Here is a 22591-nt window from a genome sequence, read left to right on the forward strand (position 1 = left end):
TGTAATTACAAAAATCATATGTGAAAGTATTTTACAAATACCACGATAATCTCTCTCTCTCTCTCTCTCTCTCTCTCTCTCTCTCTCTCTCTCTCTCTCTCTATCTCTCTAATTCTTCTTCCTCTCTCTCTCTCTCTCTCTCGCTCTCTCTCTCTCTCTCATCTCTCTGTCTCTCTCTCTCTCTCTCTTACAGATATGTATGTTTTTGGATGATAAATGATTTACTAATTTTCAAATATCAATATTAATGTAAACAGCAATAATATAAATTCATTAAAGAAAATACTAAAGTGAATTAGCAAGATTTTAGTTTATAAATAAAAAAATTATGTAAGAATGAAAGAAAATGCATTTTACCAATAAAAAAAATTATGTAAGAATGAAAGAAAATGCATTTTACCCCGCGTCTTGTCTTTGAACTCCACACGTAGCCAAGCTGAGTTGGCTGGGGTCCAACAACTGTCAAGTCAGGAGGGGGAGTGTGTTGCCCTCTCAGGATCATATAAATTCTCTCTCTCTCTCTCTCTCTCTCTCTCTCTCTCTCTCTCTCTCTCTCTCTCTCTCTCTCTCTCTGTCTATTTTACTGAGATGAGAGAATTTCAATGGTACATGTGTATGTTTATTAATATTTTCGGATAATAATAATAGTAATATAACTAATTTCAAAATTCATATGTGATAGTATTTTAAAGAAGTACAATTTTCTATCCATTTCACTCTTTTAAATAAGGATAACTCTCTCTCTCTCTCTCTCTCTCTCTTCTCTCCCTGTCTCTCTCTCTCTCTCTCTCTCATCTCTCCTCCTTCTCTCTTGCCACACGAGATACTAGTATGTCCTAGTGGTAACTCTCGCCCTCTGTTTGGGCTGGAAGTGAATGTATAATTATATCTTTAAGGACATTACTACATTTTATGGTAGAATAATAATATACAGTACTAGTTTACAAATAATATTAAGTGCTTCGGGAGGCTGCGCTAGTTGGCGCACAGGTCCAGCATCAGCACAACCAGCACTTTTTAATGGCACTTGTTTGTCACATTTAACGTTTTAAAAGGCAGGCAAAAGCAAATCCATCTTCTAGTTAAATAAGTTCAAAAACAGTGAAAGAGATTGATGAAAGTGTAGTTTTAATGTTTTACATACTCATGCATAAATGTGTAAAGCCATGAACAACTGAATGAGAAACAACTTTTTTGCTAAGTACAACAGAATTGGATGGATAACAACAATATCCATTTGGCTTGTATTTTAACCATCGTATGATAGTAAACAATTGCTGTAGTTATGTTAAAAATGACGTTATGTAGAATAGGACCGATATATTTTATAGATCAAAGATCGGCAAGGAAATATATATGCACTGTTAAATTTAAACCAAATTGTAGCTGAAGCTGAGAAAACTGTTCAAGCTGCTAATGACTATTATCGTGCATTGGCAACAAGGATAAACCTTATGCCATCAAAAACAACTGCACATAAAATTGAGAGAAAATAATATTAATCAAAGCTACGGGGCTTGAAAGAACACATTTTACTGTTGTTTTCATGCTGGTAACAGATAACATAGCTTGTATTACGATGAAATCAAGTGAAAATAGCGAACGGAATCACATAAATGTTCTTTACACAATAAACTTGCCCCTCAATCTGTTAACGAAAAAAAGAATTTAGTTCACAACAAGACTTATTAATGTCATGTTTTGACTTAAAAACATGTCATATAATGGAAAATGACCTTGTCTCATATAAGTGGTAATGTATCTAGATATTCGTTTATGCTAACTAGAGGCAATAAAATGTTTTCGCTCAGAATTGAGTTAAATACGCCGAAATTAACTCGTATTTGACATCAGCTGATTTTGAAACCAAAAGATTGACTACTATATGTTAGTATTTTAAAATACAGTAGTATGAGAACACATACAATATTATTAGATACAGTGAAGTAATGTACAACTTTTTAAAAGATACATGTTTGTTACGTTTTTATTTTATAATTACAGTGTACGTAGCCATCAAGCATCCTGACAATGCTCAATTATACTGATGTCGGACCGAGTCCGATTCTCTTTTCGTGTCCATTCTTTTTTCTACTATTATAGTCAGAATGCATTGAACCTCCAGAATTGGCTTATATTAATAAATTACTTTACCGTATATGTATAGAGTATACTGTAGGTTAAGCCTACTATATTTGTATGTGTTATACACTAGGCTAACTCTAGTTAATGTTATTCAGTTTTTCTCTGTACTGAATTATCATAAGCCAATATGTGTCAAATGTAGAGAATTAGCTGAAATTAATAATTATACTGTATATGTATAAAGTATACTATGTAGTGTAGGCTAGGCTACCCTATATGTAAAGATGGTACTGATTACCCTTGTGCAGGCTAAGCATTTTCAAACAATGGGTTTTTTGGAACCCAACCCCCATCCTAGTAGGAGATTTCCGGTACATGTTTGTCTCTTAATTAAAAACATGACTTTTCATAATTTAGGATGGTTTGGTGATGTTTCACAGGGCTGGAACGGATTAAATCTATTTCAGGTATTTTAAATGGGAAAAATTTGTTTGACATTCAAGTAGATTGACTTACAAGCTCGGTTACAGAATGAATTAAACTCCTATCTCAAGTTATTACTGTATATCTAACATCTCAGAGGCTGAGGTCTTCTTTAGACTTCTCATTTCTAAGAAGAGTGATCAAGTGTGCCAAACCTCCAGTTGGTTCAGGATTCTCATACCTCCCTCCAATGTAGTCTATCTTAATGGTAAGACCGAAGTTTTGTTCCACATATGAACAAATAAAGAATTTTTAATTTTTATTTTTTATAGCTGAGGTCGTAACATTGACTGCCCACCTTTAGCCACCCCTCATATCTTATCCTGGGTTGGAAGAAGGACTAAACCCGTTTCAGGGTTTAATCGTGATCACTGACCTGCTTCCACCTCATCTACATATTAAATGCCAGATGCCACAGATTCCTTACATATACAATTTTTTATTGTTTTTAACCGTTTTCCAACTGATGGCTGAATATTTATTGTGATGTTAACACCTCAGGTTTGTTAGCTATGAAAAGTACAAATTAATAAAAAATTTGTCATTTTTTATGGAAAATACAAACATTAATGTGGATGTGTAATTTACGGATATGCCCTAATGCATATCGCTGAAAGTCGGTTTCCTTTAGCAATAATTTCTTAACAGATTCATTGATACAAAAGAAAAACGATAGGATGCCTAATGATTAGCATAATAAAAACACACTTGCACTAGACTGTCTCAGCCAGTTTGCTATGCAGAGAATTTGCTAGGTCAGATTCCATTATACAGGCAGTGCCTGGTTATCGGTGATCTGGTTTTATGGCGATTGTCGTGCACAATGTTTTCTGATTTTCTGTGCTGAAATGTACCAATTTCCAGTTATTAGCGCTGATAATAGAAGATTGGTGCCATTACTTACCTAACAGAGGTGCCATTGACCAATTATCGGCACCGATAAGCACCAAGATTCGCTGATTTTCTGTTATCGGCGATTTTTGCTTATCAAGCTATCAGAATGGAAACCCTGCCGATAACCGGGTACTGCCTGTATCAAAGTTGTAGTGTATGTGAATAAACAGATATTATTAAATTAGGGCTGCAGGCATATTTTGTTGAGATAAGTAACTGGAAAATACAAGTCTTGAAATTTATATAAGCATTCACATTCCTTATCATTTTTCCAGAGTTTATTATGAATAATTTTTTTAATGATATTTGCAGGTACTTTTTATCCCTGAATTTACCTTCATACAAAATTTTGAGGAAATGCCCATACTTTTATATTATGATTATAATCATTATCCTTTTTATTTAATGCTATTCTTCACATTTTCAGCTACATAGCCTCCACGATAAGATTGGCCAGTTACATAAGGAACATGAGCAGCTAACAGAAAAAAGGAATTCTCGTAATATTACGAATGAGTTTGTCTATAGAGTTAAGTTACGAGAACTACAAAATGCTTGTAAGGTAAGTTGTTCACTGTCCTTTTTTTCTTGTCATCATGGCTGGTTTATGTTAATATTTTATGAATGCCCTTTATTTATTTTGTAATGCAAAGTCAGCAGAGGATCTCTTGTCATATATAGTTAAACTTTGTAGGAATGGGATCAACTTGTTGAGCAGCAGCGTGAAATTGAAGATAAACTGCAAGAATTAGAAGCTTCACCACCTAGTGATGTGTATCTGTCTTCGCGAGATAGACAGATTCTTGATTGGCATTTTGCAAATCTTGAATTTGCTAATGCTACTCCACTATCCAACTTGTCACTGAAGCATTGGGACCAAGATGATGATTTTGAATTTTCTGGGAGTCATTTGACAGGTATGAGGACTACATGGTTTACCATGGTTGCTGTCTCTAAATAGAGGTTGCCAATGATTTAAGGATTTTTTGTAACTCTTACGACCCTGGCTAAAAAATCAGTGTGCAGCACCCCAAGCCAGGTAATGTACAAGGTTTAAGAAAAAAAATTCTAAAAAAAATTTCCCTACCTTTTAAGAGAAGTTGAAAATGACTATTTACAATGTCTTGTGGGGTCCTTTTACAAGACAATTGTAAATTTTACCAAGTTAGTTATATGTGCTTTTTGTAATAGATAAATTTATTTTATATTGTAAAATTATAAATACAGCTTATACAATATCATAAGAGATAAGAATAAAATCAGTAACAAATTCTGAGTACTACTATATTTGTCGTAAAATATATACGTAAATTTACTGAGATCGAAGATGCAGTGACTCTTTTGGATTATACATGTCTTTTCTAATATTTCCTTGCACTTTTCTTTACAAAATTACAATTACAACTGACATACTAAAATAAAAGATAAGAACTAAAACCAACAGCAATACCTAGGTGTATGTATGAGCAAATATATAAAAAGACCTCATATGAGAGAGAGAGAGAGAGAGGCGGTAGTACAAGCTCCCCTCAAGTCAAGATCACAACTAACTCTCATGAGCTACCCACTTGAATTTAGCCAGTCTAAAAGTTGGCATTATTGAATTTATGGGCTATAGAAGTAACGGAAACTCTTTCCCCGCCCAATTCCTTCAAATCGTTGGCGTATAATATTGATGGACATTTGAGTGGATTTGTCCACCACCCAAAACCTGTTTTTGCTACTCATGTGAGGAAATTTGTCCATTTAAGGTATAATATTGATGCACATTTGAGTGGATCTGTCCACCACCCAAAACCTGTTTTTACTACTCAAGTGAGGGAATCTGTCCATCTAAGGGGTAAACTGCATTATACTTGAGCTCATTGACTAGCCATTTTTTGTAATCTTTACATGTTGAATTTCATTTTTGTTGATGATATGAAGTATTTTGTAGTAGTAAGTGTATTTCAGGTTCTCTTTTCATGTGTTAATTTTTTTTATTTTTTATTTTCTTTATGCTGCTTCATAGTTCGCAACGGTTATTCTTGTGTCCCAGTGGCATTGAGTGAAGGTCTTGACATAAGATTAAATACTGCTGTCAGGAAAATTTCATACACTAATTCAGGTGTAGAAGTTACTGTTTCTAATGCCCGCAATCACTCCAACCCTGCAACGCACAAAGGTAAGGTGCCTTTTACTTTAATTTTATTGTTAATTAGTTTTCTCTTGCATTGCTCTATCATTATTCAATAACCTTAGTATCATCATAGATGTATGTTCATCAAGTTTTTCCTAAATAGGTTGAATGTTAAGTGAGTTCTCTACATTCTCCTCTTTCATGTGCTCTTTCAGTCCAAATTCTCATCAAGTCTAGATCTTCATCCTTTCCCTATTGTTTTATGAGAATACAAACTTTTGTCTTTAATATCAGTGTACCTTTGGCAAATGCTGGTCCTGTTGATGAAGATTAGTATCAATTTTTCTTCATTTGATTTCTGGACTTTTCTTAATAGGGATCTGCCCATTGAAAAATTTTGTTAGCCTTTCTTCTTTCTTCTTTTTTTTTTTTTTTTTTTTTTTTTTTTTTTTTTTTTTTTTTTTTTTTTTTTTAATGACTAGCTTTTCTCTTGTCTGAATATGGCTGCAGTGAGAATGATGGCTGCTAATTTTTCTTCTCATTTTAAAATGTGATGGTGGTTGTTTATAAGTATTCTGAATGTTACACTGTTGCGGTATTGACTTTCGGGGTGGGTGCAAATAAGGGTAAGTAGTTGCCATTTTAGTGGACCTCTAACTATTCACGGTTCAGGATTTGTGGATTCACCTATTCACAAATTTTTATTTAGAACATAACTCCAAATAATTTTCGTGGAAATTTTGCCTATTCATGGATTTATTCATATCCCTTAGGCGCCGGGGTAATAAATCGATATACAGCACCCCATGCCGGCAAAACTTTGAGGTCTGCAAACTTTCGAAAAAACCAATGGAAAGAGGAAGATATGCAAATGCACATGGTAAAAGAAAAAAAAATTGTTTAAAAATGTTCCCTACCTTCCACGAGAAGTTGGAAATGACTATTTACAACCCCTTGTGGGGCATCTTGTACAAGACAGTCGTAAATGTTACCAATTTATATACCGTATATACTCGTGTAACATGCGATCTCGCATATCATGCAACCCCCAAATTTTCACCCTAAAACAATGATTTGATAATGTATCTCATGTAACATGTTAGTTCAATTTTTGAGACCAAATTACATTAGGCTAACCTCTTTTCCTCCTGTTTATCTATCCTATTTTCTGGTTTGGCTAATCCCTTTTCCTTTATCTCTTTGTGTATCCCATCTTCTAGTTAAGTTAAAAAGAGTAAAAGAGAAAGCTAAATTGTCAGTATGAGTGGTTTTCGCTCTCAGCTGCCAATCCGGCAGTCCGAAGTTCAATTCCTGGCTCTGCCAACACGGAATCAGAGGAATTTATTTCTGGTGATAGAAATTCATTTCTCGATATAGTGTGGTTCGGATCCCACAATAAGCTGTCGGTCCCGTTGCTAGGTGACCAATTGGTTCCTAGCCATGTAAAAATATCTAATTCTTCGGGCCAGCCCTAGGAGAGCTGTTAATCAGCTCAGTGGTCTGGTAAAACTAAGATATACTTGAGTACTATATACTTAAACTGTCAGTAATTTTATACTTGTGTAAACGCATACAGCCAGAAACAGCTGATTTGCTATGAACCGAATCCGAAACTACAGCGGCTTGCTTCCATTTCAACCATCTTATGATAGTAAAAAATTACTGTACAGTAGAGCCCCGGACCATAATGTTAATTCGTTCCAGAAGAAGCAACGAGATACGATTTTGTCGAGATCTGAATGAATTTTTCCATAAGAAATAACTGAAAATGGATTAATCTGTTCTTGACCACCAGTTATTACCCTAACCTTGCCTTTTTATACAAAACATTACCCATAAATACACAAATTCTAATTAAATAAGTTCAGTATTAAATAACATACCATTCAACACACTCTTTATTTTCAAATATATACTGTAGTAAAATAAACTGCCCTACGTACGCCTAATTCGGCCATGATACGATGGTTGACTGAGCGCCATAGGCTTGGTTAGGTATGTAGTATGTGTGTACTGTGAGGGGTAGGCGTAATTATTGTTGCTAATAATTAAACATTGAAAATAATGTCTAATTCTTACAGGAAATTCATAAAATATTGAAAATAAGCCAAATTATGTCTGTTATAATAAACTTCAGAAAAATTTCCTAAGTTAAGTTGCTAGCTATTGGCTGTGAGCAGCCGTAAACAGATGTACACAAACCATAATACAGAGTCTACTGGAATACCGTATACAAAATAACTTTAAAATATCTTTCAGTACGTGTTATGATATTAAATTTTTTCTCATAAAATATCCTTGTAAAATAGGGGCACTTTTCATAGGCGCTTTGTGCTCTATAATGAGACATCATTATTAGCTTAGTAATACCCATTGAAAGTAGATCCTCGTAAATGTATTCCTTTAAATTGGAAAGAATCCCGATATTAAGGATAACTGGGGAGCTATCGATATTGCAAAAGCCTTTACGTAATTTGATTATAAAATACAGTGTTCCCCCTGTATTCGCGGGGAATGTGTACCAGACACCCCCGTGAATAGTTAAAACCCGCAAATAGTTAGAACTACCAATAATAATGCTTATAACTGCCCATCTTGAAAGTTCAGATACCAGATGTATACCTTAAATAACATCCTACTTCAAATATACCTAAAATTACTAACTTATTGCTGTATTAATCTTTGAGGTTATACTATTATTAATATCATTTGAAAGTCATCTTACACATTTTACCATTAAAAATATATATCTGCAGCCAATAACAAAGAGAGAGAGAGAGAGAGAGAGAGAGAGAGAGAGAGAGAGAGAGAGAGAGAGAGAGAGAGAGAGAGAGAGAGAGAGAGAGAGAGTAACTCTTAGATGCTGACTCCTTCCCTTCAGCCAATATGTATATCAAACTGTCATTTACTCCCCCGCCCTCCTTCCTCCAAGTGGATAAAAAGTCTGGGAATCGCTATTTTTTTATTAATCATATTAATATTTGAAAATTAGTTGTAAGGCATAGTCATTTATTTATATTACAAAACAAATAAACATATGTAATTAAGAGAGAGAGAGAGAGAGTTATCCTTTTTTAAAAGTGGAATGGATACAGTATTTTATTTCTTTAAAATACTGTCACATATGAATTTTGAATTAGTTATATTATTCATATTCATATTCATATTATTATTATTATTTTTTTTTTTGCTTTATCACAGTCCTCCAATTCGACTGGGTGGTATTTATAGTGTGGGGTTCCGGGTTGCATCCTGCCTCCTTAGGAGTCCATCACTTTTCTTACTATGTGCGCCGTTTCTAGGATCACACACTTCTGCATGAGTCCTGGAGGTACTTCTGCCTCTAGATTTTCTAGATTCCTTTTCAGGGATCTTGGGATCGTGCCTAGTGCTCCTATGATTATGGGTACAATTTCCACTGGCATATCCCATATCCTTCTTATTTCTATTTTCAGATCTTGATACTTATCCATTTTTTTCCCTTCTCTTTTCTTTCTTCTTCAAACTCTGGTGTCCCATGGTATTGCGACATCAATAAGTGATACTTTCTTCTTGACTTTGTCAATCAACGTCACGTCTGATCTATTTGCACGTATCACCCTATCTGTTCTGATACCATAGTCCCAGAGGATCTTTGCCTGATCATTTCTATCACTCCCTCAGGTTGGAGCTCGTACCACATATATCAAGGTAGCTGATGTTTCTTGCACAGGCTCCAGTGGAGGGCTTTTGCCACTGAATCATGCCTCTTTTTGTACTGGTTCTGTGCAAGTGCCGGGCATTCGCTTGCTATGTGGTTTATGGTTTCATTTTTCATATTGCACTTCCTACATATGTGAGAGATGTTATTTCCGTCTATCGTTCTTTGAACATATCTGGTTCTTAGGGCCTGATCTTGTGCCGCTGTTATCATTCCTTCAGTTTCCTTCTTTAGCTCTCCCCTCTGTAGCCATTGCCATGTGTCATCGCTGGCTAGTTCTTTAGTGTCTCATGTATTGTCCGTGCATTGGTTTGTTGTGCTAGTTCTCTGTTCTGTTTGTCATTGTCCTGTCTGTATATTTCTGGGTCTTCATCTACTTTTATTAGTCCTTCTTCTCATGCACTCTTTAGCACTCATCTTCACTGGTTTTCAGATATTGCCCCAGTGCTCTGTTCTCGATGTTGACGCAATCCTCTATACAGTAGTACCTCGAGATACGAAATTAATCCGTTCCGAGGCGCCCTTCGTATCATGAGGTTTTCGTATCTTGGACCATATTCTACATGAAAAATGGCTAATCCGTTCCAAGCCCTCCAAAAACACCCCAGTAAATTATATTTCCAGGCCTAAAACACATGTTCTAGGGTTACGACGCCGATCCGACGGAAGAAATATGACTCCAAAAAGGCAAAATACTGTACATACTTGAGTAATATTCAACTGCATGTAATGTTCTACCCCATTTTTACTGCATATATTAGGACTTTAGCATATGTCCCTTAGCAATAAGCCTAGCCTATATTAGCGGTTGCTACTGTAGCCTAGTCTATGATTCTGACATCTAAACCTAAGAAGCTAAAAGCTTAGAATATGCCAATAAAATGTATAAATAATCAGTATGTACTCATTTCAAATAATTATTAATTAATCATTAACTATAATACACAAACAAACAAAAAAAAACCTTCCAATCGATTGTTTACATTCAGCTCTTACCGTCTTACGAGTACCGAACAAACGCCAAGTAATCACTTTTCCTAGGACACAGTAAGCCATAAATTTTATACATTCAACTTCCCTGCCAGATATATACTTAGCTATAGACTCCGTCGTCCCCGACAGAAATTCAAATTTCGCGGCACACGCTACCGGTAGGTCAGGTGATCTACCGCCCTGCCCTGGGTGGCAGGACTAGGAACCATTCCCGTTTTCTAATCAGAATTCTTCTGTCGCCCGGACCGTCAACATTGTTGTTGGTTCCTCTCGATTGGATTTTCTTTTTTCACCGGCAATTGATCTTCTTGACCGACTTTTGGTGACGTATCTGGATTGTTGGATTGGCATACGCTTTTGTGGACTGTTTTGTGGACTTGATTTGGATTTTTATTAAAAATGTCTGACGCTGGAATGGTTGTGAGACGTTGTGTGAATGTAGGCTGTAAGGTGAGGTTGCCGAAAGCTTCGGTAGACCCTCACACCGTATGCAAGGGTTGCAGGGAGTATGAATGTTCTTTCACTAATACTTGCAAGGAATGTGAGCATTTGAGTGATAGTGAGTGGAAGAGAATCTAACTAATTATTTGAAAAAGTTAGAAAGAGAAAGAGTGAGGAAAGCTTCTTCTAGAAGTTTGAGTAGTTCTAGATCGAATGAACTAGTTCCTAGTTTGGGATCTTCCCCAATGGTAAGAATTGCTACTTCTCCTTCCTTTTCAGCCTCTTCCCCTATTGCAGATCCTGTAGATTCAGCGAAAGAACTTGCGGATCTAAAAGCAGCCTTCAAGATCATGGAAAACAAAATGGCTGCCCTGCAAGGTAAGGCTAGTGATGTTACAGTGGACAGTGATGTGAGTGTCCCCCAGTGTAGTGGAGGGGGCATCTGGTCGGCTCCACAACGATCCCAGGTCTACACCTCTTCCAAGCTCACATGCCAGAGGAAGGAATGTCAAAAACCGTAAGGAGGTTGTGGAGAATCCCCACTGATCAGGTGTCCCTTCGGCAGTTTCTGTGACACCCCAGACTGCCAGGGATCGCTATTGTAAAAGCGTCCTGCGTGATTGTTTTTCATCGTCGGGGTCTTCGTCTCCTAGACGTGATTGGAGGGATTCGGATCGCTCGCGACCACTGAAGAGGAGTTGGAAGGCTCTGACTATTGACTCAAGCCCGGAACACTTCCCTGAGAAGTCTCCTTCGGAGGTTAAGAGGGCAAAAAGAGCTATTTTGTCACCCATAGTTAGAAGGAGTCAGGAGGTGGAGCCCATGGACTCCTCCCCTCCTCCTCCTCCTCCTCCCGAAGAGGATAAAGAGGAGGTTACTAAAAGGTTTCTAGTTTCCATGCAGGAACAGATATTGTCTTTGGGTAGGGAGTGTTTCTTTCAAAGGAGCCTCCTCGAAGGAAAGACACTTCCCTTCCTATCAAAAGGTCCTCCAGACGTGTGGAGGTACCTGCCGCCAGGATCGATGCTCCTACTCGAGGTGAGGCTCCTAGCAAGAACGAGGAGTCAACCAAACGTAAGGAGTCGTCTAAACGCAAGACTCTTATCAGTTGCGGAGAGACCGATCAGGCGTCTGGCACCACCCAGGAGTGAAGAGTCCACCCAGGAGGCCCAGGAGGCCAGGAGCCAAGAGTGAGGAGTCTCCCACCAGCAGGAGCCAGAGCCAAGGAGTCTCCCAGCAGGAGGGCAGGAGCAAGGAGTGAGGAGTCAGCCCAGGGCAGGAGGCAGGAGAGGAAGAGCCAGGAGTCAAGAGGCAGGAGTCTAGGACGGAGTCAGGAGTCAGGAGTCAGGAGTAAGGAGTCAGGAGTCAGGAGTCAGGAGGCGTCAGGATGGCCAGGAGTCAGGGAGTAGGAGCCAGGAGCCAGGAGGCAGGAGTCGGAGTTCTTCCATGAGGCAGATCCGAATAGACTGTATCTGGAATCGATGACTCTTCTCCAAACAGAAGCTCCTCTCCTTCAGATCGTAGGAGGTCTTGGAAAGACTCTTCCTCCAAGCGAGAGCTTTCTCCTTCTTCGGATCGGGGTTTGGATGAGTTGTCTGATGACGAGCTTCCTACAAATGAGGGACTCTCGAACTACAAGACTTTAGCCTCCTTGTTACTGAAAGAGTTTGGAGACTCTCTTAGTCCAGCCGCTCCTCCTTCTCCTTGTTCTCTCTTTTCGAGTACGACTACTGTGAAATCCTCGGCCTTCCTGAAAATGAAACCTGCGATTTCAATGAAAAAGGCCCTCCAATCTTTGGATTCTTGGATGGGCACTAAGAAAGAGTTGGGAAAACAGTATTCTGCATGCCTCCTTCCAAACTCCATGGAAAGAGAGGTATTTGGTACGGGACAGGAGAGACTATGGGTCTTTTCTCTTCCTGCATCGGCAGACGCTGACTTTGCGAATCTAGTGGATGCCTCCAAGACGACACTCTTTAGTCTAGGTCAGATCTACGTGGAGCATTTCAGAATTGAACCACTTTCTTAAGGGACTTTTCATCACTTTAGAAGTGTTCAATTTTCTGGATTGGTCTCTCGGAGTTTCTGTTCTAATAAGTCTAAAAACCCACCGGACGTTGAATTTCTTAAAAACCCAGAAATTCTCCATAGCGTCCTGTCTTGCTGGACAAGGCGGTACAAGACGGTCGGGTGAAGTTGCTTCCCTATTGGTGCGGGTGGGCTTCTCAAAGAAGAGATCAGTTTATGGATCCCTTTTATCCAAAGCTGTTTCTCCGAGCCAGAGGACAGTGTTATTGTTCGCCCCTCTGTCAGATCATCTGTTTCCTTCTCAGTTAGTGAAAGATATATCTCGCTCGCTAACTGAGAAGGCGACACAAGACCTCCTTGTCCAAACATCTAAGAAGAGTCGTCCTGTAGTGTCGACGAATAAAAAGGACTCTCGTCCTCCTCAGCAGCCCTTTCGTGGAGGTGCAACGGCTCGTCCCCCTTCCAGGAAGAAGAGCTCTGATAAGAGAGGAAGGTCTTCCTTCAGGCCATTCAAGAAAGGAAAGTGACTTGATGATCCTCCAAGCACCAGTAAGCGCCAGACTCCTGAACTTGCAGGAGCCTGGGCAAAAAAGGGGAGCCGACCCTTGGTCAGTTTCAGTCCTAAGAAAGGATACGTAATCCCCTTCGAGGACAGTCCTCCCCTAACCTCTACTCCTCGGGAACGTCAGCGAGGTACAGAGACCCTGTGATGAGAAATACTCTCCTTCAAATGGTAGAGCAAATGTGGGAAAAGGAGGCCATCGAACTTGTGCAGGATCCACACTCCCCGGGATTTTACAATCACCTATTTCTAGTACCAAAGGCATCGGGGGGGTGGAGACCAGTACTGGACGTAAGCGCTCTGAACCGCTTTGTTCAGAAAAAGAAGTTCCGTATGGAAACGTCCGCCTCAGTAATGTCAGCACTTCGTCCAGGAGATTGGATGGTCTCTCTGGACTTGCAAGATGCATATTTCCATGTTCCCATTCACCACTTGTCAAAGAAATATCTTCGATTTATGATAGGAGGCAAGATTTTTCAGTTCAGGGCTCTGTGTTTCTGCCTGTCTACAGCTCCACAGGTCTTCACCAACCTGATGGCGAATGTAGCGAGATGGCTTCACCTAGAGGTAATAAAACATCTCCCTCTACTTAGACGACTGGCTGATCAGGGCCAAGTCGGAGATTCAGTGCTTGGAGGACCTATTGATAACAAGAAAGATGGTAGAATCGCTGGGATTACTCGTGAACCTCGAGAAGTCGCAACTGATCCCCAGCCTGAAACTTGGGTCTATCTGGGTGGATTCATATGGATTTCTCGGGGTTTTTCGGGTATTTCCTTCGCGAGAGAGAATCACTTGAGGTTTGTCAAGAATCTCGAGCTTCTTAGAGAGAGAGAGCAGTTCAGCGAGGGATTAATCTGAGCCTTTTAGGGACTCTGTCCTTCGCTGAGAAAAGTTCTTCTCTCTGGGGAGGCTTCACCTTCGCCCTCTTCAGTTTTTCCTGAAAGAGGTGTGGAGTTGGAAGACGGGACAACTCTCAGACACTTTCCCGATTCCACAAGAGATAAAAAATCACTTAAAGTGGTGGATCCTTCCTCTTCAGAAGAACGAAGTCGTGTCACTTGCCCTGCAGAACCCAAGCCAAGTGTTATTTTCCGACGCTTCGGAGTCGGATGGGGAGCGACGCTAGGAGCAAGGGAGGTGTCAGGCACCTGGACAAAGGAACAGGTTGTCCCTGGCACATCAATTGCAAAGAGCTAGTAGCCATACACCTAGCCTTAAGATTCTTCGAGGAGATAGTCAGATGCGGGGTGATTCAGATAAACTCGGTGGACAACACCACGGCTCTGGCTTACGTACGCAAGCAAGGAGGGACGCATTCATTCTCCCTCTATCAGTTAACAAAAGACCTATTAACCTGGACAGAGGAAAGAGGCATAACTCCTCACAAGATTTGTGCAAGGGATAAAAATGTGAGAGCGGACAGACTAAGCTGGAGGAATCAGGTCCTTCCCACAGAGAATGTGCCGAAGTCTGGTGGCCCTGTTGGGGGAGGCCTCACATAGACCTGTTTGCTACGTTCCTCTCCAAAAGAGTAGAGATCTTTTGCTCTCTAGTGGAAGATCCAAGAGCCTTTGCAATAGGACGCGTTTCTCCTGGACTTGGTTCGGGCCTAGACGCCTACGCCTTTCCCCCGTTCAAGATCCTGGGGGAAGTACTCAGGAAATTCGTAGCTTCAAAGGGCACGAAAATTTGACCCTAATAGCCCCATTTTGGCAGCCCAAGAATGGTTCACGGAGGTACTGGAGTGGATAGTGGACTTCCCCAGATCTCTACCAAGCAGAGCAGATCTACTCAGACAACCCCACTTCGAGAGGTTTCATCACAACCTCCCGGTCTCGCTCTGACTGCCTTTCGACTATCAAAAGACTTGTCAGAGCGAGGGGGTTTTTTCTCGCAAGGCTGCAGGCGCTATCGCTCGAGCCCGCAGATCTTCAACGAGAAGAGTATACCAATCGAAGTGGGAAGTCTTTAGGAGGTGGTTGTAAGAGTAAGAAGCTGTCCTCCTCCAGTACCTCTATAGTTAACATTGCCGATTTCCTCCTTTTTCTGAGAGAGGAATCGCACCTTTCCGTGTCAACAATCAAAGGATACAGAAGCATGCTGTCTTCAGTATTCAGGAATCGAGGGCTAGAGATTGCAGAGAACAAGGATCTACATGATTTGATTCGGTCCTTTGAAACTTCAAAATCATCATCCTAGAACACCTAGTTGGAATCTGGACGTGGTCCTGAAATTCCTTACCTCAGATAAATTCGAGCCTCTACATCTGGCTTCCTTCCCGCAATGTCACTAGGAAATGCTTATTCCTGTTGTCTCTCGCGACGGCCAAGAGGACGAGCGAATTGCACGCTCTGGACTCCACAGTGGGATTCAAAGGAGATGCGGCTATCTGTTCGTTCCAGACATTGTTTTCTCTGGCGAAAAACGAGAACCCATCTAAACCTTGGCCCAAGAAGCTTTGAGGTAAAAAGGCATATCTAACCTCGTAGGCAGAGAGACAGAGAGAGGTCTCTGTCCAGTTAGAGCTCTTAAATTTTATTTAGAGAGAAAGAATCAGATGGGAGGATGTCAACAAGGTCTTTGGTGTGCTGTGAAGAACCCCAAAAGACTCATGTCTAAAAACGCCTTGGCCTTCTTTGTGAGAAGCGTGATTACTGATGCACACAAGAAACTGCTCGGATGAATACTTTAGTCTTCTAAAGGTTTTTAAGACTCAATGAGGTGAGGGCATAGCAACGTCCCTGGCGTTTCAAAAGAATAGTCTCTCAGGAATATCATTGAGACTACATATTGGAGGTGCAATTCAGTGTTTGCGTCTCATTACCTGAAGGATGTGAAAGTGACTTATGAGAAGTGCTTCTCTCTAGGTCCATTTGTATCAGCAGATACAGTTCTGGGTCTTGGAGCAAAGACTGATCCTTAAAAATATTTTTATCTTTCATGTACATAAACCCTCTTGTCAGATATGTGCTTGGTTTTCTATTAGCAAGCGTACTGATGTCGCACGGGCGGCTGGTGTCATTGCTATTAGGGGATCAAGGGTATGTATGGCTAGTAGGGCGGTACAAATTTTTTTTTATATTTTGTTATAAATGAACGTGTATTTAATGTTTCGAGTTTTTTGGTTGTTTGTAAGGAGTTCAGGGATAACTCCTTGCAATCTTAGAACTAACATGGATGTTAGGATCAGGTGATCGGGATCGGTGTTGTGCTCCTTGAACAAGGTGTATTGTCATGTTAGTGGAATAGCACCCAATGACAAAGGCCTTTAGGCTCTGCCGAGTAAGTGGATAAGACCCCATTGGGCAGACCCACAAAGAACTCTTAGCCATAGATCAATATCTCGCTGAGGCTCTTGAGGCGAAGCAGACTCCTAGGCAGTAGCCGCGAAGTCTTCAGCCTAATAAGGTAGGAACCAAGGTTTATTAATACCTACAACATATGTTGTTTACCTGTCTATTTCAGTAGTTAGCTGTCTCTTACCCACCACCAATGGGTGCTAATCAGCTAAGTATATTATTTCTTGGCTAGGGAAGTTGAATGTATAAAAATGATATTGTCATGATACAATAAAGTTTTATACATACTTACCTGACAGATATATACGATTAATGGCCCACCCAGCCTCCCCGCAGGAGACAGGTGGAAGAGAAGAATTCTGATTAGAAAACGGAAATGGTTCCTTAGTCCTGCCACCCAGGGCAGGGCGTAGGATCACCTGACTACCGGTAGCGTGTGCCGCAAAATTTGAATTTCTGTCGGGGACGACGGAGTCTATAGCTAAGTATATATCTGTCAGGTAAGTATGTATAAAACTTTATTGTATCATGACAATATCATTTTTCATTAGTATCTCTCTTCAACTAATGAAACTACCAAACAGTATAATAACCATTCATTTCTATTCTTTATTCTATCTTTACCTAATGGAGATACCAAGTTACTGACAGCTATAATGAAAAACATATACGTAACGTAACATAAAACAGAAGAAGAATTCTAAAAAAATATGTATTTGTTGGCAGTCTGATTTATTTTATATTTTATGATATCTAATTCACAATTTTTTTATTAAATGTATTGCATGTACTCATTTCAAATAATTATTAAGTAACCATTAACTATAATTATAATAAATAATAATAAAAAAAAAAAACTTCCAAACTTCTGTTTACATCCAGCACTTACTAGTATCGAACGATCGCCAAGCAATCACTTTACACAGTAAGCCATAAATTTTCATTATCTCTCTTCAACTACTGAAACTACCAAACAGTATAATAACCATTCATTTCTATTCTTTATTCTATCTTTACCTAATGTTTTTTTTATTAAATGTGTTGCATGAATAAGTTTTTCAATTTACAGCATCCTTTTACCAATAGAATACTTAAAGCACAAGGGGTAGATGCTGACCAATAGGAGAGCAGGACCTTATGGGGTGACTAGCATCAGGAACCAATGGGAGAGTGGGAGGATGGTGGCGAGTTTACTCAGCTGGCGGCGCGGGAGATTTTTAAAATTGTTCTCGGTGGTCCGGGAGCGAATCTCGGGACTTTACAGCAACAACCTTTTCATATCTTGAAAACTTTTCGTATGTAGAGCTGTAAAATTTTTCGTATTTGCTTTCGTATCTCGAGTTTTTCGTATGTCAAGGTACCACTGTACTTAGTAGTCCTCTCCCTCCTTCCTTTCGTGTTATGTATAGTCTGTCCGTATTTGCTCTTGGGTGTAGCGCTTTGTGTATTGTCATATGTTCCCTGGTTTTCTGATCTATGCTGCGGAGTTCTGCCTTAGTCTATTCCACTATTCCTGCGCTGTATCTGATTACTGGCACTGCCCATGTGTTTATGGCTTTTATCACATTTTCTGGCGTTGAGTTTTGACTTGAGTATCGCCCTGTTATTATTATTACTATTATGATTATTATTATTATTATTATTATTATTATTATTATTATCATCATTATGTGAAAATATTAATAAACATATACTGTAGTACCTCGAGATACGAAATTAATCCGTTCCGAGGCGCCTTTCATATCATGAGTTTTTCGTATCTTGGACCACATTTTACATGTAAAATGGCTAATCCGTTCCAAGGCCTCCAAAAACACCCCAGTAAATTTCATATAAAGCTAAATTGACCTATAAAAACAATGAAAATACTACAAACATTTGGACCATTCAATACCTAAATTAAGAATAAGAATGCAAACCTGTAAATAATGTGTATATTAGTTGTACAAGAAATATTATTACTGTAAACGTAAAATGTGGAAGCTTACCTTCGAGTGAGGCTATCTCCGAAAGTGGCAACAGAGGAGGAGGAGGACAAACGGCAGATACGTACACTTAACTTTATGAAACATAAAAAAATGTCAGAAAAACAAACTAAACTTTACAAAACACATTAACAAAACTGTAACACTTTACAAAAAATTTAAAATAAAATTTATTTTGTCTTTTTTTGATTTTTACATTTCTTTTTACTTTTTTACACTTTACGTAATTTCAATTTCTTCACCACCGAATGGATGCCAGTCTGTTTACGGAATTTTTCGAACCACCCATGAGAAGCCTTGAACTCTGGGGTTGCCGTTGATGTCCCCTCTCCGCCGTCGTCTTCGGCTTGGGCAATCAAATCGCCGAAAATAGCGCTGGCCTTCTGGCAGATTGCCATCTCGGTTATCATATCGCCATCGATTTCTTTGTCCTCGATCCATACAAGAAGCAGCCTTTCCATTTCATTATGCACATGGCTCCTCTTGTGGGACAAAATAGTCACGCCCTTGGAAGGTGTAGCTGCTTTGATGGCTTCCTTCTGCTTAAGGATGGTGCCTATCGTCGACGGATTTCGGCCGTATTCCTTAGCGATCACACTCAATCGCAAGCCAGCTTCATACTTTTTAATTATCTCCATCTTTGTCTCCATAGAAAGCATTCTCTTCTTTCTATGAACTTCAGCAACTTTCTTGGGACCCATGACTATATGTACTGTACGTAATTAAGTTACGTATGTAGTACGTATACTAATTAAGTTCTCACAGCACGATAAAGTAGCACAACGAAATAACTAACGAATTTACGATACTAAACGAAATCGTTGGACCGAACGAATGCCGCATGCGTACGATAAAGCTTCGGGTGCGAAGTGGCTGAGCGAAGGAACGCCACCACGTAAGATGCATGATGGGAGGGGTGCTGTCCAATAGGAGAGCAGAATCTCATGGCCTGGCTAGCATCAGGAACCAATGGGAGAGCAGGAGGATGGTGGCGAGTCTACTAGAACTAAGATGGCGGCACGCGGCGCGAGTTTCAAAATTGTTATCAGGTGAATCTTGGACTTTCAGAAACTTTTCGTATCTTGAAAACTTTTCGTATGTAGAGCAGTAAAATTTTTTGTGTCAGCTTTCGTATCTCGAGTGTTTCGTAAGTTGAGCCTTTCGTATCTCGAGGTACCACTGTACACCGGTACCATAGAAATTCTCTCATCTCAGTAAAAGAGAGAGAGAGAGAGAGAGAGAGAGAGAAGAGAGAGAGAGAGAGAGAGAGAGAGAGACTGTATATACTTGCGTATCATGGGACTTTTGAAGCCCTAATTTTGGAGCTAATTTAAAGGGGGTCGCATCTAACATGAGATATAAAATTCGAGTATGTAATAATCACATATTAGTATCATATGATAAAATACAAACATAATAGAAATGCATCTTTTCCATGGATATTTTAAAAAGTTTTGTTTTATTTGACTGCATCCAATAATATTAGTATATGTATTTTCATATTACTATTTGTTTCTATTAAAAAATACACACATAGCGATCAATGTTATGTTTTGGAAATCAGCTGATGGCGATTGCGAAGTAAGTTTGTTTTGCAGTGTTGAAGTAAAATCAGAGTGACTTTCTTGCCTCTTAGTTAGCACAAATGAATACTGTTTTGATATGAGACAAGGTTATTTTACGTTATACAAAGTGTTTTCAAGTGGAAATATCACTTGAAAACGTGTCATTTGTGAACGAAATTTAGTTATTTCTTTTGTTAGTAGATGACGCCGAGGGCATGTTTATTAGGTAAACAAAAATCAACATTCCGTTCGATATTTTCACTTATCTCATCAGAATACTACGAGCTTTACGTATTCATCTTTTATTGGAGTGAAAACAGTAAAATGTGTTCTTTTCATGTCCAATAGTTTTGAAAAAACGTTTCTCTCAAATTTTGTCTACGGTCGAGTTTGATGGTACTATACCGAAGTTTGCGAAAGTTTTATTCACGTTACCGATGCATGATAATAGTCGTTAGCGTGTCAACATTCTTTCCTCAACTTCAGCTAAAACTTACAGATTAAATTTAGCAGTATACGCCCTTGGCGATCTTTTATCCAAAGCGAGTAAGGCTATAATACTATTATTGTGCATCGGCAACAAGATACAACTCCAGTAAACTTATGCCATCAAATTGAGAGAAAATTATTTTAATCAAAACTTCAGGTCTTGAAAGAACACTTGTTCCGATACGTAATACAAACCCTCGGTCTTTAACAATAGGAAGTAGCTAGCGGCAGCTGGAACGGTCGTAAGCTTCGAACAATGGGGAGAACGGTAGTTAACTGCTTGTCCCGATCGTCGCGCGCGCGCTACTGGGAGGTAAACAAATCTCTTTTGCTTTCGGCCGCGGTGTGAAGGACGTTGGTTTTTCGTCATCGCTCTCTGCCCGCTTCATCGTCGTATGCTTTGTTTATATTGTGTTTTCTACTAATGGGTTTTTTTGTTTGACTGGAAAATGAAACTGTAAGTACACTGTTTTCATTTTCATTACTTAATTATGATCCCTTGAATTATGTCTCGGTGCCGAGGCGGGCGCGCTCGCGCCGAGTCATGTATTTGGGCGAAAGGGTGTAATTGAAAAATGTAAGTACTTTTTTCATTATATTTTGCCCTGTGCGTTCGTTACCGAGAGTGTGATTGCGCTCGGCACGAACTTTTAATTTTGTATAATAGAATGCAATGAAAGTGGATTCGCAATTGCAAATTCTTTTCATTTTCTTTTATTGATTGCATGAATTTAATCTGGATCAATTTTCGTTCTTACCCGGGAATTGATCCTTACGATTTTTTATGTGAAATGAAATCGCAAGTCAGTATTCTGTTTCATTTTCATATATATTTTATGATAGCATCATATTATTGGATCAAGTTTCCGTCTTACCCGGGAATTGATCTTTTCTCCAAGTTCTATGAAGTGAATCGCAAGGGCAGTATTCTTCCCGTTCATTTTCATATTACTTTTCACTGCTGTGCGGGGGTGGGGGAAGCGAAGGTCTGCCGGGAAGTCGTCGGAAAGCTCTCCCGCGACTCCCTTGGTAGCCGATTCTTCGTCTTCCTTCCTGCCCCCGCTCAGCTTCTTCATTGTATTTGTATTTGGGGTCTTCCTTGCGTTCTGGGTGGGGCATGTCTTCCCCCCGTGCGTGAGGGAACCCCTCTTACTAATCTATCTATGTTACCGCAGGTGCTACATCCGTGGGAGACGACCTTGGATGTAGTGTAGATCCTCACGAGGTTTGTACTCGTTGTCGGGGGTCGAGAGTGCTCCCGCAACGAGCCCTGTGTAACGTGTATGCATTCGTCAGAGGCGCAGTGGGTGCTGTACGAGGATACAAGAAGTCATCGGAAAGTCCAGTGACTCCTTTGGTAACGTACGTCCAGTTGTACTCGGGGTCTTCCGTCCGCTCTGGGTGGGTTTCTCTCCCCCCCAGGCGCGAGGAAGCCTCCCTCTAACTACCCAAGACTGTTGCTTCCGCAGGTTTGCCATCAGCGAGGACGACCTGGGACAGGTGTGGGAGAGTCGCCTTGGGGACTGCAGGGGTTGATTCAGCGGTTGGCGGGGTCGGCAGTGGTCCACTCATGATACGGTAACCACTACAACAACCACAATCTCGACACCAGCATAGGAGGAGGTCACCGCACCTGGTGTACAGACCACATGTCATGTCGGTAACACCCCCACCGGCTGCAATCCAGAACCAATTCCTGCCGTGCCAATCAGGACGGTGCCACCGCCACCTGGGTTCTTGTATTGCCGACCCCGGACTGCCGCTGCCCAAAGAGTACCCCCCTGACCTGCCGCCAGTGCCGAGGAGGACGGTAGCTGCCGACAGGACGCCTGTCTCTTCCTGTGGTACCTTGCCGTGCCTGCCGTACCTGTTGCTGTCCCAGCCGCTCATTCCCTTTCAGATCAGGTGCCTGCTGCTCATTCACTTTCAGATGTTCCTGCTGTTC

At 40.1% G+C, this 22591-nt stretch overlaps 1 protein-coding gene across 1 annotated transcript in view; it reads left to right on the top strand.

Moving 5' to 3' along the window:
- LOC135226955 (lysine-specific histone demethylase 1A-like) overlaps nt 1-22591 on the top strand; it is a gene marked incomplete in the record, with an annotated part of 193084 nt that overhangs the window by 105949 nt on the left and 64544 nt on the right. Inside the window, 3 exon segments of the mRNA XM_064266638.1 lie at nt 3890-4024; nt 4157-4379; nt 5474-5626. Coding sequence (XP_064122708.1) covers nt 3890-4024; nt 4157-4379; nt 5474-5626 — 511 coding nt within the window.

This window comes from Macrobrachium nipponense, chromosome 15, assembly GCF_015104395.2.
Source record: "Macrobrachium nipponense isolate FS-2020 chromosome 15, ASM1510439v2, whole genome shotgun sequence".
Lineage (NCBI taxonomy): Eukaryota > Metazoa > Arthropoda > Malacostraca > Decapoda > Palaemonidae > Macrobrachium > Macrobrachium nipponense.